Source organism: Sphaerodactylus townsendi, linkage group LG16 (genome assembly GCF_021028975.2).
Source record: "Sphaerodactylus townsendi isolate TG3544 linkage group LG16, MPM_Stown_v2.3, whole genome shotgun sequence".
Lineage (NCBI taxonomy): Eukaryota > Metazoa > Chordata > Lepidosauria > Squamata > Sphaerodactylidae > Sphaerodactylus > Sphaerodactylus townsendi.
Window position 1 is genome coordinate 31,111,882 of NC_059440.1, and position 14,406 is coordinate 31,126,287.

General features: G+C 48.7%; 1 protein-coding gene across 4 annotated transcripts in view; it reads right to left on the reverse strand.

Annotated features, from left to right (window-relative positions):
- The window catches only part of TMCO4 (transmembrane and coiled-coil domains 4), a 31,405-nt gene extending 18,477 nt beyond the window's left edge, over positions 1-12,928 (reverse strand). The window contains exons 1-5 of one of the 4 annotated variants that reach the window (XM_048519266.1): positions 12,748-12,928; positions 4,144-4,327; positions 2,538-2,703; positions 1,987-2,014; positions 999-1,131 (exon numbers count right to left, since the gene is read on the reverse strand). In XM_048519266.1, coding sequence (XP_048375223.1) covers positions 999-1,131; positions 1,987-2,014; positions 2,538-2,703; positions 4,144-4,316 — 500 coding nt within the window. In that variant the 5' untranslated portion in view covers positions 4,317-4,327; positions 12,748-12,928. The other 3 variants (XM_048519264.1, XM_048519265.1, XM_048519267.1) reach the window with 3 other exon arrangements.
- Between the last annotated feature and the right edge of the window lie 1,478 nt (positions 12,929-14,406).

Genomic DNA, 14,406 nt, shown 5'->3' on the forward strand with positions numbered 1-14,406 from the left:
ACCAGCACACAAAGCATGCAATGAGCCCGTCAACATGCACACAAAACACACCACAAAGTCCACTTTACAGCAACAGATTTCCTCTTTGGTTCACACAACAAAATTGGCTGATGGTGAACCGGTAAGAACCGCAGCACAGACAACTTACCCAGAAGAGGCGTTCCACAAGGTCAGCGGGTTGTGCAATAAAAACAGCAAATGTTTTAATAAGTACCGTCTGTTTATCAACGGCGCAATTAAATCCTTACAACAATACACGAAACTATTTATTTGAGTGAACGCCCTGCATGCCTGACTCATGGGGGACTCGGCAAAAGTTCAAGGGTTGCCATCAACTTGCTCCCGAGCAAGCACAGGGGCTTTAAACGTCTGCAAGATGGACCCCACCCCAAATAGCAGACTCTGTTGTGTATTTCACACACTGCCTCTGGCTGGAGTCCTGACAACGCCTTAAAAGGCAAGTCAGTTCCTTCACTCCCATTTTTGTAGATGGGGGTTGAAAAGGAGCGGGTTTCTAAAGGTCATGTCCAGCAATTCAAGCCAATGGACATCCTCATTTGTGGTTGCCAGGCAGGGCTTTGGCTCCCTGGGAGAACTCTGGTCAGCAACCTCGCAGGGTTGTGAGGAGAATATAGAAGAGGGAAGAGAACAACATGGACCACCCAGAGCTTTTTGGAGGATGGCAGGTAGGGGGCAGAAAAGAGATGGATGACCTTGAACACACATACCCGGCCTGGGAAAACGCTGTGGGTGCTATCCTAAGGTCGCCATTGGTGGTACTGCACTGCAACATCATGAGAAAATGAGATATTCTACAACTATCTACATGCATATTATCTACCCACCCATCTAGCTATCCATATTACAGGTTGGACCGTGTGAGTCAGGGCGCTTTCCTCCGGCCAAAGGATTTCTTCTGCTATTGCAATGGATCCAACCCTTCATACACAGAGAGACGTGAATGTATATCAAAAACAACTCTGGAGGAAGAGCCTTACTCAGATTCTTCTTCTACTTCTTCATTCAGGTATTCCAGGAGAAGGTCCTCTGAGGCCTCCAGCTCCACCACAGGAATCTGCAGCAGACGCGTGACATGAGCAAGGAGCACCCGCGCCCGGGCGTCGTAGCTGCCTGCAGCACAATTGGAGGAATAACTAGTGTAGCTTAGTTTGCCCTCCTGCACTCAGTGGATCATTAGCCCATGGAACTCACGGCTAACCTTAACCCTCTAACCCTAACCCTCTAACCAGAGGTGGGATCCAGCAGGTTCTCACAGGTTCCCGAGAGTAGGTTACTAATTATTTGTGTGTGCCGAGAGGGGGTTACTAATGGGTGATTTTGCCACATGATTTTTGCCTTAGTTACGCCCCTCCTCTCAGCAGTAGCGCGCAGAACTTGAAGCAGTCTAGCAGGAGGTGCACCAGCTTGCGTGGCAGCCTGCGCCTGTGTGCATTCGTTTCCCGCTCAAGGACGGGCGCAGCGGCTGTGTCCTTGCCACAGCCCCACCCAGGGATGCCCTGCCCCCGGAATGCCCGACCATGCCCCCGTCGTGCCCACCCAGCCCCATTGGCGTTACGCCACAGTTTGAATCCCACCACCATGGGAACCTGTTACTAAAATTTTTGGATCCCACCACTGCCTCTAACCATAACCCTCCAAATCGGCCAAAGGCAGATTTAATGCTCACTGGCTTAAATGACTTTTAAGGGGGAATGAGACAATTCACAGAGAGGTCCATCTACAGCTGTCAGCCACAGCGATTAAGTGAAACCTCAATGCTTGCAGGCTGGGTTCCTCTGAAAACCCCTTGCTGGGGTGAGGACAAAGAGCGGGGGAAGCTTTAGCCTCTCTGTGTCCTTGCCTGCGAATGTCTGGTTGGCCGCTGTAACAATTAGGATGTTGGACCACATGATCTCATCCAACAAAGCTCTTTTGATGTTCCAGCCACATCTCAAAAAAACACCCAAACAGAACAGCACAGCTTACCCTCCTTCAGAGAAAAGGCCACAAGATCCTAAAAGAAAATTAGGATGAAAAAATAGTAAACAGCACACCCCTCTCGCCAGAGGCTCCTGGGCACGAAACTGCAGCTTCTCAGAGGCCTCCAGGAAGCAAGCAAGCAAACAGTGTTTAATGGCAACAACCATCAATACTGTGTCTGAGGTATCCTGCCTCTGAATATGGAAGATCCATTTAGCTATATAGGTAATAGCTGCTGAATACGCCTGCTGTAGCAGAAGTGACTTTAGAAAACAAGCAGCAATCCAGGAAATTCTCCTGGTTCAAATCTTGGCTTGGCTGTGAATTGTAACACAGGCTGACCTTGCAGGGTGGATGTAAGGATGAACGAAAGTGACTGTTTGTAGATTATATGTAGAAAGGCCCACAATATACATACATTATAATTTCTTGATCTTTTAGATACTTCGTTCTCGTTTTGTAGGGTTAAGTTTATTCCCCTCTTTTGGTTGTCTGAAAATAGACCAACTCCCACATGTAGGTCTGCAGGCCAACCCGGAAAAGGAAAACCACCTCACCTGCGTGATGACCTCAGGGTTCTCATTCAAGGCAGGCTCCCTCAAGAGGATCTGGACAAAAGTGTCTGTCCCCTCGCCTCCCAAGCCACCTGCAAGTGCCAGCATGGCAGGCAAGACGGCTTCCGAGAGCTCCAACCACTGGACAAGGCTCCTGATGACTTCTGTCCTGTAGGGGCTTCAAAGAGGCCAATGGTAAGAGGGGAACTGGGCAGAGATGGGATCCAGCAGGTTCTCACAGGTTCCTGAGAGTAGGTTACTAATTATTTGTGTGCGCTGAGAGGGGGTTACTAATTGGTGATTTTGCCACTTGATTTTTTTTGCCTCCTAGATTCACGCCTCCCTCCTCTCAGCAGTAAGCTACAAGCACATAGAACTTGAAGCTAGCTCTAGCAGGAGGTGCACCAAGCGTGCAAGGGCAGCCTGCGCCTCGTGTGCATTTAGTTTCCCTCACCAAGGACCAGCCGCAGCAGCTTGTGGCGTCCCTGCCAGCAGCCCCGCCCAGGAATGCCTCCTCGCCCCTCGAATGCCCGGCCACGCACTCGCCGTACCTGCGTGCCCTGCCCTGCCCCATTGGCGTTACACCACAGTTTGAATCCCACCACCATGGGAACCTGTTACTAAAACTTTCGGATCCCACCACTGGAACTGAGGTTGTTCCCCACACTTGCAACCTTAGAGCCCTTAATTGGCCATGCAGAGGTGATAATTTGTACTGCTACATAAGACCCCAGATTGCAGACCAAGCTACGGAAATTATCTCAACTTTTTTAAAAAAATAGATGGGGGATCCCCAGTATTTTTGAGCCTGTGGGCACCTTTGGAATTTCGACACAAGGCAGTGAACTCAGCCACAGAATGGGTGCCACAGGAGGAGGAACCAACCACAAAACATCAGGGAGAAAGTTTGCATATAACTCTAATGGTAATTCTTTGACATTTTAAGCAGAAAGTCTGTTTGCAAGATGCCTTTTAATCTGCATGGCCAATCAAAAGCCTTGCTGGACAAATGCCCCACCTAGCTCCTCCCACTTTTAAAAAGCACCTGGTGTGCCCTGGGAATGGTGTTGGTGGACCCAATTTTACTCATGGGCATCAAGTTGGAGACTCCTGACCTAAATCAAAAGGAAACCTGAACTCTCTGTAGCTTCTTTTTTCTGATGGATCCTTTCCCGAATCCATTTTTACCCAAAAATGTAGTCCTTATAAATCCAAGAGTCTGACCTATCCCCCATTTGGATGCCCTCTGGGGACTACAAATGAATTAGAAGAAGAGTTTGGATTTATATCCCCCCTTTCTCTCCTGTAAGGAGACTCAAAGGGGCCCGGCTTACAATCTCCTTTCCCTCCCCACCCCCACAACAAACACCCTGTGAGGTGGGTGGGGCTGAGAGAGCTCCGAAGAACTGTGACTTGCCCAAGGTCACCCAGCTGGCATGTGTTGGAGTGCACAAGCTAATCTGGTTCCCCAGATAAGCCTCCACAGCTCAAGTGGCAGAGTGGGGAATCAAACCCGGTTCTCCAGATTAGAGTGCACCTGCTCTTAACCACTACACCATGCTGAATTAGCACACTGCCTCTGTGACTTTTTCAGCAAGAAAATATTTACCTGTCTTCTGGTTCGGGAAACAGCGACGCCAGCGATATGGCACAGAGAGCCGCATAAGCAAACTTCCCTGGCTCAGTCAGCTGCCGGCCCACACATTCAAGCGGCTCTTCGGTCTCCAGTGGCCTCATCCCCCTCCTCCTGGGCTTTTGGTGCTGCTGGCTTCCCGCAGCCATGTTCACCACCACTGCAACATGGAGACGGATCAGGAACAAGGGAACAGAGAGAAACAGAAATGACCACATTGGCTTCCTCCAATTTGCCAGACTTTCAACACTGAAAGTGGGAGTTGTTGGATCCAGTGGATTAGTTCTGATGGTGAGATGTTTCCTCTCTTCTTGCGTTCCTTCCACTCGAAAAAGGGGGCCTCTGCTAGCGAGATGATCTGTGGGGTGCATCTGCACAGGGTGATGTGCATGTGCGCATCTGCGAATCTGCACAGGGAGATGTGAATGTGCGGACTTGCAGGGAGATGTGGATGTGACCATGTGCGGACCTGCGCAGGGAGACATGGATGAGCGCACCTGCTTATCTGTGCGGGGAGACGTGGATGTGTGTACCTGCGCCTCTGCGCGGGGAGACGTGGATGTGCGCACATGCGTATTTGCATGGGGAGACGTGGATGTGCGCACATGCGTATCTGCGTGGGGAGTCGTGGATGTGCGCACATGCGCATTTGGGCGGGGAGACGTGGGTGAGTGCACATCCACATCTCCCCGCACAAATACGCAGGTGTGCACATCCACGTCTCCCCACGCAGATACGCATGTGCGCACGAGGAGGATGGTTGTGTATAGGACAATGCAAGTAAGTGACCTTTTCTCCAGGCAGTAAACCTTTGGACGCTACACACCAGTTGTGGCACCATATATAGCAGTGGTGGCGAACCTATGGCATGGGTGCCAGAGGTAACACTCAGAGCCCTCTCTGTGGGCACGCACAAACAGAGTAGCCCCCCCGCCCCACATCTAGGCTGGCCTGGGCAGCTTGATTATTAGCATTAAACCTAAGACCTAATTTTGGGGCAGCAGTGTAGGTAACTCTGTTAAGCGCTGTTAAACCCCACTGATTTTCATGCAAAGAACTAAAGCGTGATCCTTTACCTGGGAGTAACCGTTGGAAGAGTTGCACGGTCGCTTCAAAGCAAAGCCACCGACTACCACCAAGCTTACTCCCGAGTAATGCAGGCCTCGGAGCCAACCGTTTTTCCTAAACTAAAACCTCAGTATTCATGTTAAATCATCGTTTGGCACTTTGTGATAAATAAGTGGGTTTTGGGTTGCCATTTGGGCACTCAGTTTCGAAAAGGTTCGCCATCACTGGTATATAGGATGATGCAGACCTGGCCCTGAGCTGCTCGTGTCTTCAATTGTGTCCTTATGGGGATCAATGGAAAGGCGCGTGGGACACTGAGACGCCCGTGGCATCCGCATTCCGGCGAATTTCCATGGAAACCACACATGTCACCAAAACAAGCAGAGCAAAGTCCACAGCAGCACAAAATAATAAAACCAAATTACGACATTTAGATTGACGAAAAATGACAATGACGAAGCGTTCTCGCCGACTCGTGAGGCTGCCCTCCACGTGAGTCCGACTGGTTCAGCAGCCATTTTCCATTGAGAGATATGAAATGTTTGCCTCTTCCATTGTTTTTGACGTGCATCTGTATTTTTCTAAATGGTTTTGGGTTTGCTATTTCTCGCTGTCAGTTTAGAACGTTCATTTTAAATTTGGAAACCATTTCTAGCTGCAGTGTATGCAATTTATAACTGGCTTGGGGATGTATTATTTATTTTGCAGCATCTCTAGTGTGCTTTTATTAATGTACAGGGTAAGCAAAACAAAGTGCATACTTCGCAGGAAAAACTCTATGACAGTGGTGGCGAACCTATGGCACGGGTGCCAGAGGTGGCACTCAGAGCCCTTTCTGTGGGCACACGTGCACAGAGTTAATCATGTGGGGGGTGGAAAATACCCCCCATGCACACACATCTAGGCTGGCCTGGGCACGATCCTTTACCTGGGAATAAGCTCGGTTGCTAGCAATGGGGCTTGCTTCTGAGTAAACCCTCCTAGGATTGTGATTCACCCATTTGAAGCGTTGCATGGTTGCTTCACCAAGCTTACTCCCAAGTAATGTGTGCCTTGGAGCCAACCATTTTATTTTTTTCTAAACTAAAACCTCAGTATTCATGTTAAATTGCCGTGTTGGCACTTTGTGATAAATGAGTGGGTTTTGGGTTGCAACTTGGGCACTCGGTCTCAAAAAGGTTCGCCACCACTTTCTATGATACAGAAAACAGCATGTCAATAAAGAAGAAGAAGAAGAGTTTGGATTTATATCCCCCCTTTCTCTCCTGTAGGAGACTCAAAGGGGCTGACAATCTCCTTGCCCTTTCCCCCTCACAACAAACCCCCTGTGAGGTAGGTGGGGCTGAGAGAGCTCCGAGAAGCTGTGACTAGCCCAAGGTCACCCAGCTGGTGTGTGTGGGAGTGCACAGGCTAATCTGAATTCCCCAGATAAGCCTCCACAGCTCAGGCGGCAGAGCTGGGAATCAAACCCGGTTCCTCCAGATTAGATACACAAGCTCTTAACCTCCTACGCCACTGCTGCTCCTATAAAGAATCATAGGGTTCAATCCTGCCTTTCTGCTCTGCTCAGGCAAGCAATTTCCTCCACTGGCTTGAAGCAAGATACTCTTCTAAACCTCTTGCATCCAAGGAAGGTGGTTTAAGCCAATGGAAATAATTTCTGCTAGCAGAATGGGCCCATGGGATCCAGACCGAGGGTTTGATTCAGTGAAGAGTGCAGGGAAATCAAAGTAGAGGTTGGGAGGCCAAAATGTTGGGAGGAGAAATTCGGAGCCATCTCTTGCCCTGCTGGCCTTCTGCCTTTGTACCTGCCCAGCTCGCTGGCTTCATCTGGAATAGGGCAAAGTAACTAACGGCTGAACCAGATTTGGCTTTGGCAGTAAATCACCTGAACCTGGTTTCATTGGCACCCTGCCTAAATTGTGCTCTGAGACAAAGGTCGGTTGCTACAGACTGCTGGGTGGCTTCATCAACATTCAAACAGCAAAAGCATCAGTCTCTAAGGCCAGTTTTGGGAGGGTAGGCATCTTGACCTGTGGCAGGAGAGCTAGTGGTTAGGAGCACTGGACTCTGATCTGGAGACCTGGATTTGTTTCCCGGCTTCTCCACCTGAAGCCTGCTGGGTGACCTCGGCCCAGCCATAGTTTTCTCAGGACTTTCAGCCCCACCTCACAAAGTGTCTGCTCTGGGGAGGGGAAAGAGAAAGGAGTTTGTGAGGTGACGAGTCTCCTTACAGGAGAGAAGAGGAGGGTGTAAATCTAAACCCTTCTGTTCTTCTCTCCTCTAGATTTGACTTCTGCGGCACATTAGAGACAGATAAGATTTTCAGGAGATAAACTTTCTGAGATTCTCTGGTGAAAGCTGCTTTGGCTCCTGAAAACTCATACCTTCAAAATCCTTCTGGTCTTCTCTAAGGCCCCTTCCGCACACGCAAAATAATGCGTTTTCAAAACACTTTCACAACTGTATGCAAGTGGATTTTAAGAACATAAGAACATATAAGAACAAGCCAGCTGGATCAGACCAAAGTCCATCTAGTCCAGCTCTCTGCTACTCGCAGTGGCCCACCAGGTGCCTTTGGGAGCTCACATGTAGGATGTGAACGCAATGGCCTTCTGCGGCTGTTGTTCCCGATCACCTGGTCTGTTAAGGCATTTGCAATCTCAGATCAAGGAGGATCAAGATTGGTAGCCATAAATTGACTTCTCCTCCATAAATCTGTCCAAGCCCCTTTTAAAGCTATCCAGGTTAGTGGCCATCACCACCTCCTGTGGCAGCATATTCCAAACACCAATCACACGTTTCCTTTTATTAGTCCTAATTCTTCCCCCCAGCATTTTCAATGAATGCCCCCTGGTTCTAGTATTGTGAGAAAGAGAGAAAAATTTCTCTCTGTCAACATTTTCTACCCCATGCATAATTTTGTAGACTTCAATCATATCCCCCCTCAGCCTCCTCCTCTCCAAACTAAAGAGTCCCAAACGCTGCAGCCTCTCCTCATAGGGAAGGTGCTCCAGTCCCTCAATCATCCTTGTTGCCCTTCTCTGCACTTTTTCTATCTCCTCAATATCCTTTTTGAGATGCGGCGACCAGAACTGGACACAGTACTCCAAGTGCGGTCGCACCACTGCTTTATATAAGGGCATGACAATCTTTGCAGTTTTATTCTCAATTCCTTTCCTAATTATCCCCAGCATAGAGTTTGCCTTTTTTACAGCTGCCATGCATTGAGTTGACATTCCCATGGAACTATCAACTAAGACGCCTAAATCCCTTTCCTGGTCTGTGACTGATAGCACTGACCCCTGTAGCGTGTATGTGAAGTTTGGATTTTTTGCCCCTATGTGCATCACTTTACATTTTGCTACATTGAACTGCATTTGCCATTTCTTAGCCCACTCACCTAATTTATCAAGGTCCACTTGGAGCTCTTCGCAATCCTTTGTGGTTCTCACCACCCTACATAATTTGGTATCATCTGCAAACTTGGCCACCACGCTACCCACCCCTACTTCCAGGTCATTTATGAATAGGTTAAAGAGCACTGGTCCCAAAACGGATCCTTGGGGAAACCACTCCCTACATCTCTCCATTGTGAGAACTTCCCATTTATACCCACTCTTTGTTTCCCTGTTTCTCAACCAGTTTTTAATCCATAGGAGGACTTCCCCTCTTATTCCTTCATTGCTGAGTTTTCTCAACAGTCTCTGGTGAGGAACTTTGTCAAAAGCCTTTTGGAAATCCAAGTAGACAATGTCCACCAGTTCACCCCTGTCCACATGCCTGTTTACACCCTCAAAGAACTCTAGTAAGTTTGTAAGGCAGGATTTGCCTCTGCAAAAGCCATGCTGACTCTTTCTCAGCAGGTCTTGCTTTTCTACATGTTTAATAATTTTATCTTTAATGATAGATTCTACTAATTTACCAGGAACAGATGTCAAACTGACTGGCCTGTAATTTCCCGGGTCCCCCCTAGATCCCTTCTTAAAGATTGGTGTGACATTGGCCATCTTCCAGTTTTCAGGGATGGAGCCTGATTTCAGGGATAAGTTGCATATTAAAGTGAGGTGAACATCAGCAATTTCTATGCTTGAGCTCTTTAAGAACTCTTTGGGTGAATGCAACCTGGGGCCAGAGGATTTGGTAACCATTTAGTTTTATCAATGGCTGCCAAAGAACTTCTTCCTTGTCTACCACTATCTTCGCTTAGTTCCTCGGATTACGCCTCCCAAGAAGCTTGGTTCAGGTGCAGGAATGTTCCCTCGCCTCCCTCTTGGGTGAAGACAGGATGCAAAGTAATTCCATTCAGCTTCTCTCTGCCAAATCTCCCTGCCATCTTTTTAGCACACCCTTTGTTCCTTTGTCATCTAACTTGGGCCTACCGCTTCCCTTATGCTGGCTTCCCTGCTTTTTGATGTACTTGAAGAACTGTTTGTTCCTGGTCTTGATGTTCGCAGCCATGCGTTCCTCATAATCCTTTTTTGCCTCCCTTACAGCTAACTTGCTTCTCTTTTGCCACCATTTGTGTTCCCTCTCATATTCTTCATCAGTCAAACTGGACTTCCATTTTCTAAAAGACATTTTCTTTTTTCTGATAATTTCCTCAACCTCTCTTGTTAACCATGGTGGCTTTCTTTTGGACTGGGTGCTGCCTTTTCTAACCTGTGGAACACTGTGGAACACAGATTTTGCTATTCTGCACAGCTTCAAAGAGCACTGAAAGCAGTTTGAAAGTGCATTATTCTGCATGTGCGGAATGAGCCTGAGAGACAGTGATTCCAACCCACTTCTCAAGGCCTCTCAGTTACGAGATGGGAAGCCCAGGTTGTATATTTTTCAACTGCACCTAGCAAAACTGGTAACCCACTAACTCATTGTTTGAACAGATGCATCAGTCGAAAGGTACATTAATTGCCTGAAATAAATTTTAAGGAAGAGAACAAAGTTCCTCCCAGGATGCAAAGTCTTGTGTGCTTAGTTACCTGGCAAAAGTTGTCCTGCTGACCCCTAGCTGCACACACTTGAGACCAAGAAGCTCAGTTTGCCATACCTGTTTCCCCCTTCTCCTTATTTTTAAACTTGTGTTTCCATTGCTTACAGTCTGCCTTTCTCCCTGGAACTCACGGCAGATTACACAGAATAAGGGAATACAACCAACAGACGTCACTAGGACAACAAACAAAGCAATAGGATTTGACATGCAGAAGTTTGGAAACTGACCAGAGGGGAAGCACAGCAGAAGCATCAAACATCTCATACATTAAACAAAAGCAAACATTACATCATAGTAATATACATACGTGGCTACATAGTTTACAGCCCCAAACCCTCCTTTCAGAACCTGAATGTCCTGTGCAGCCCTGTTTCCTGTACAAAAAGCCCTTTTGATTCGGTTCTGCATAGGTTAGATCACTTATTTCTGCATGTCTGGTCAACTTTGAGGGTCCTGGCTTCCGTTTGGCCCTTGGACTTGTGGTTATGCCCTTGGATTAGCCACGGCTCCACTTCCTGAAAAGATGACCTTGATTCTTCAGCTGACTTCTGACGGCTTTATTTATTTTTGTTTTTTATGATCCCATATTAGCCTGAAGGGCAGCTCCCAAACTTTATGTCTTGCTCACATAACTGATCCTGCCCACAGTGGAAAGTACACCGCAATCTGCTTTTGTGCACGCGCATGCCTTTACTGCATCAAGTCCAAACAGAGAGCACATTGTTCCAGGGCGCACCGTTTACTTGGACAGCTTGCTAGAGGCTGACTTTCCTTCTGAAGTCATCTCAGGCTGGAGGGTGGGGTGCCAACTTCAAGGGGGGGAAATTATCAGCCATCCTATGAGATCCATGGGGGCAAAACGAGCAGGCCACAGAAAAACACGGGCATCCATAACCTTTCCTGCCACAGTACTCTGACAGGTAGGAACCAGTCATAGAAATTTGCTTTTCACGTTGGCACAACTTTATTCCAGCCCCTAAAAACCCGCTGCCCTGATCTGGATGGTCCAAGCTGGTCCGATCTTGTCAGATCTCAAAAGCTTAGCAGGGTTGGCCTTAGCACTGGGATGAGAGACTGCCTTGAAAATCCAGGGCAGCTATGGAGTGACAGGCATGGCAAACCACCTCCGTTTGTCTCTTGCCTTGTACACCCTTCAGGGTCTCTGCATCTTGACGGCAGTTTACACGCACACAAAATGCTGCTAGCTATCAGAATGAACGCAAAGCCAAAAAAAGATTCAGCTAGCTGATCTATGAAATATTTTTAAGTATTAATTACATTACAGCAATAAAAAGATACTTTGGTGATCAAGAGATCTGACCCTCATTATAAAAGGAAGTACTATAGCTGACAGTTGTGGTGAAATTAACTTTTAAAAAAAGATCATAGCAAGCGGTTGGAATTTTTCGCTATGTTAGGCAAGGTGTCCACCAATATCAGCAATTCATTGGACATATATCCTTTTGGAATGGCAGGGTCAACTTCAGTTTTTGAAAAAGCAAAAATGGAGCGAAGTTAACTGCTAAATAAGCCAGAATCCGTTTCGAAAGGCATCTGCACAAAACAGGCAGCAAGAGAAGCTGGCCCTCTGCCATATGGGACTGCCCCACAAACAGAAATCCCTGGACAGAACTGAGGTCTGCACTCTGGAACTCGGTTGTAATTCCGGGAGATGTCCAGGTCTCACCTGGGGGTGGGCAACCCTACAAAAGGTCTGGGCGTCCGTCGCAGCACGCACGCACGCACACCCCGCTCCCTCCAGCCTTTGCTATACAAGGAGAGCATCGTGAAGTGAAGCATTTCTGGCTCCCCCAAGTATTTGCACTTCGAAATGCCTTAATTCGCTTCTTGCAGCTGCCGAGATAAATTCTGCAGAATTTGCTGTCCACTTGCAAGTCCGGGTCAGTCAGTCCTTTGCTGTTGGCAGCCAATGGACGCAGCAGCACGCAGGTGGGACTACTCGTGCTCCGGGATCGGGGCCGTAACGGGGATCCAGCCCCCTTCATCTGTGGCATATGCGGGGGACTGTGTGTGTGTGTGTGGGGGGGGGGGTAGAAAGAGACACGCGGGGCGCGGTCTGCACCGTTCCCACGTGGCAGCGTGTCCAGATCTCATAATAGTTTTGCGCAGGACATTAAAACTTTTTAATTTTGTTTGCAACGGGGGGGGGGGGGATGGCTGAGTGTCGCTTTAGCAGCTCTTACATCCATGCAAGTCTGCATTCAATCCCTGCCCCCTTCCCTCCAGCTTTGCATGGGGTCAACAAGGGAGTGTGTGGGGAGAGGTCTTTCCCCCCCACCCAAAAGACCCCATCCCCAAATGCAATCTGCCAATCCCAGCACCCATCTCACTTCATTTCCCTTTCTTTAGTCCTACCCCCTCCGGTTCCTTCCTGAAATGTTGGACAGGGAAGCGGAGCCCGAGGGGTCTCCTTTTATTTGGGAGGGGGTCGGCCAAGAGCCCCCCTCCCCGCCCCTCCAAGTCCACTGCTCCGACTCTCTCCCCCCGACTCCTCTTACCTCTTCGCCTTCCCCACGTGACGAAACCCCGCCTGGCTTTTGTTGCGGGAGGGAAGAGCCGCGTCGGGCCCCCGACTCTTCCCCGCCTGCCCTTGACCCTCGGCCGGCTTAGCACTCACTCCAGCCCGAGGCTTGGAAGTACCGGCTAGGCCTGCTGCGCACTAACAGCCCTAGGAGGGGTTATCCCGGAACGAGAGTTACGAAGAGAGATGGCGTAAGCGAGAGAAAGGGAAGGGAGCTCTACGCAAACTGCGTAGCCTCGCCCAGACTGGTTGCCTCTCGCTCCACCCAGGGCAGGGCATGGAAAGCCCAGGAGTTTATAGGGTTGCCAACCCCTGCCGGGGTCTGGACTTCTGCAGGAATTGCAACTGGTCTCTAGGCTACAATGGTCCTTCCCCTGGAGGAAATGTCACCCTGTTTGGCACCACATTCCCGCTGATCTCCCTGCCTTCCCCCAAGGTCTGATCCAAAACTCCAGGAATTGAGTTGGCAACCCTCTTCTAACATTTGTGTCTCGCTCAGGGCAGGGATGGCAGCATCTGCACCCTCAGCAGAAGTCTAGAGAAAAATCTTTCTCTGCTGCTGTGTTTCTTTGGAGCCGCTAGGCAGAAATGCAACAGGTTTTGCTGCACAAGTGCTCTGCTGAATGTTTCTCTGAGCTGTGGTTTCTGTGCTTTGCCCTCCACCTTGGTCAATCAGGGCTGGAGTCTTTAACAGACATACTGCATGCAAAAGAAGATCGCCCTTCCAGTCCCATTCCCATTCTGCAAATCTTGCATTTGTGTGAAGTTTCCAAGCGGAAGCGTGACCTGTGTTCGAGATGCAGGGATTGAGTTAAGAAAATGGGCAGACAGTCCTAGGATCACCTGAGAGCTTCATGGCTAAGTGGAGATCTGAACCCAGATCTCCCGCGATCTTGTCCAACATTCTCACTATAACTACCCTAGTTGTCTGTCACATCAGCAGTCCAGTAAAAGTAGTGGCTTTTTAACGGATCATCCTATAGATGAAAAAACGTCAGCCGACTGCTGGACTGTCTAGCCCAATAGTTTCTTCTTTGCAGGACAGCAGCTCTCCCAAGATCTGCCAGCCAAGAATGTTTTAAATGGATATTTTCTGGGTTTGGAAAGTGTTTTGCTGACGCATCAATGCAAACTGCGCTAAATGAGCACCTGTGGGCACCTGTCCCATTGTTCCTCCCCTCCCCGTCTGTCCATCATTACCTGATAACTGACAGTCTTTCCCTGCCCCTTTCTGCCCACACTTTCTGCTTTTAGCCAGCTTTTTCTTGCCAAAGATCTCTGCTTCCTTCTTCCTCACGTCTGTTTCAGCTCTCACTCCAGTCCTTGGCTATGAAGCATAGCCCTCCTGCATTGGACCAAGGGGCTGAGCCGGTTCTTCCAGAAGGCCTGCAAGCAGGCCAAAGGCTCTGCTTGTCGCTGTAGGTTGGTGTTCCGAGGTACCTGTCCTCTGAGCATGAACAGACAGGAGCCACAAGGCACCTCATCAGTGCCTGCTTGGTCAGGTGAAATAAATGGGTTCCCTCAGGGCTTTCCTTTCATGCAGGACATTTCTAAAAAGGGAGAAGAGGTCTTGAAAAACAGATGATATGTAATTGTATAACATCAATCAAAAAAAGAGAAAAACTACTAAGCGCCT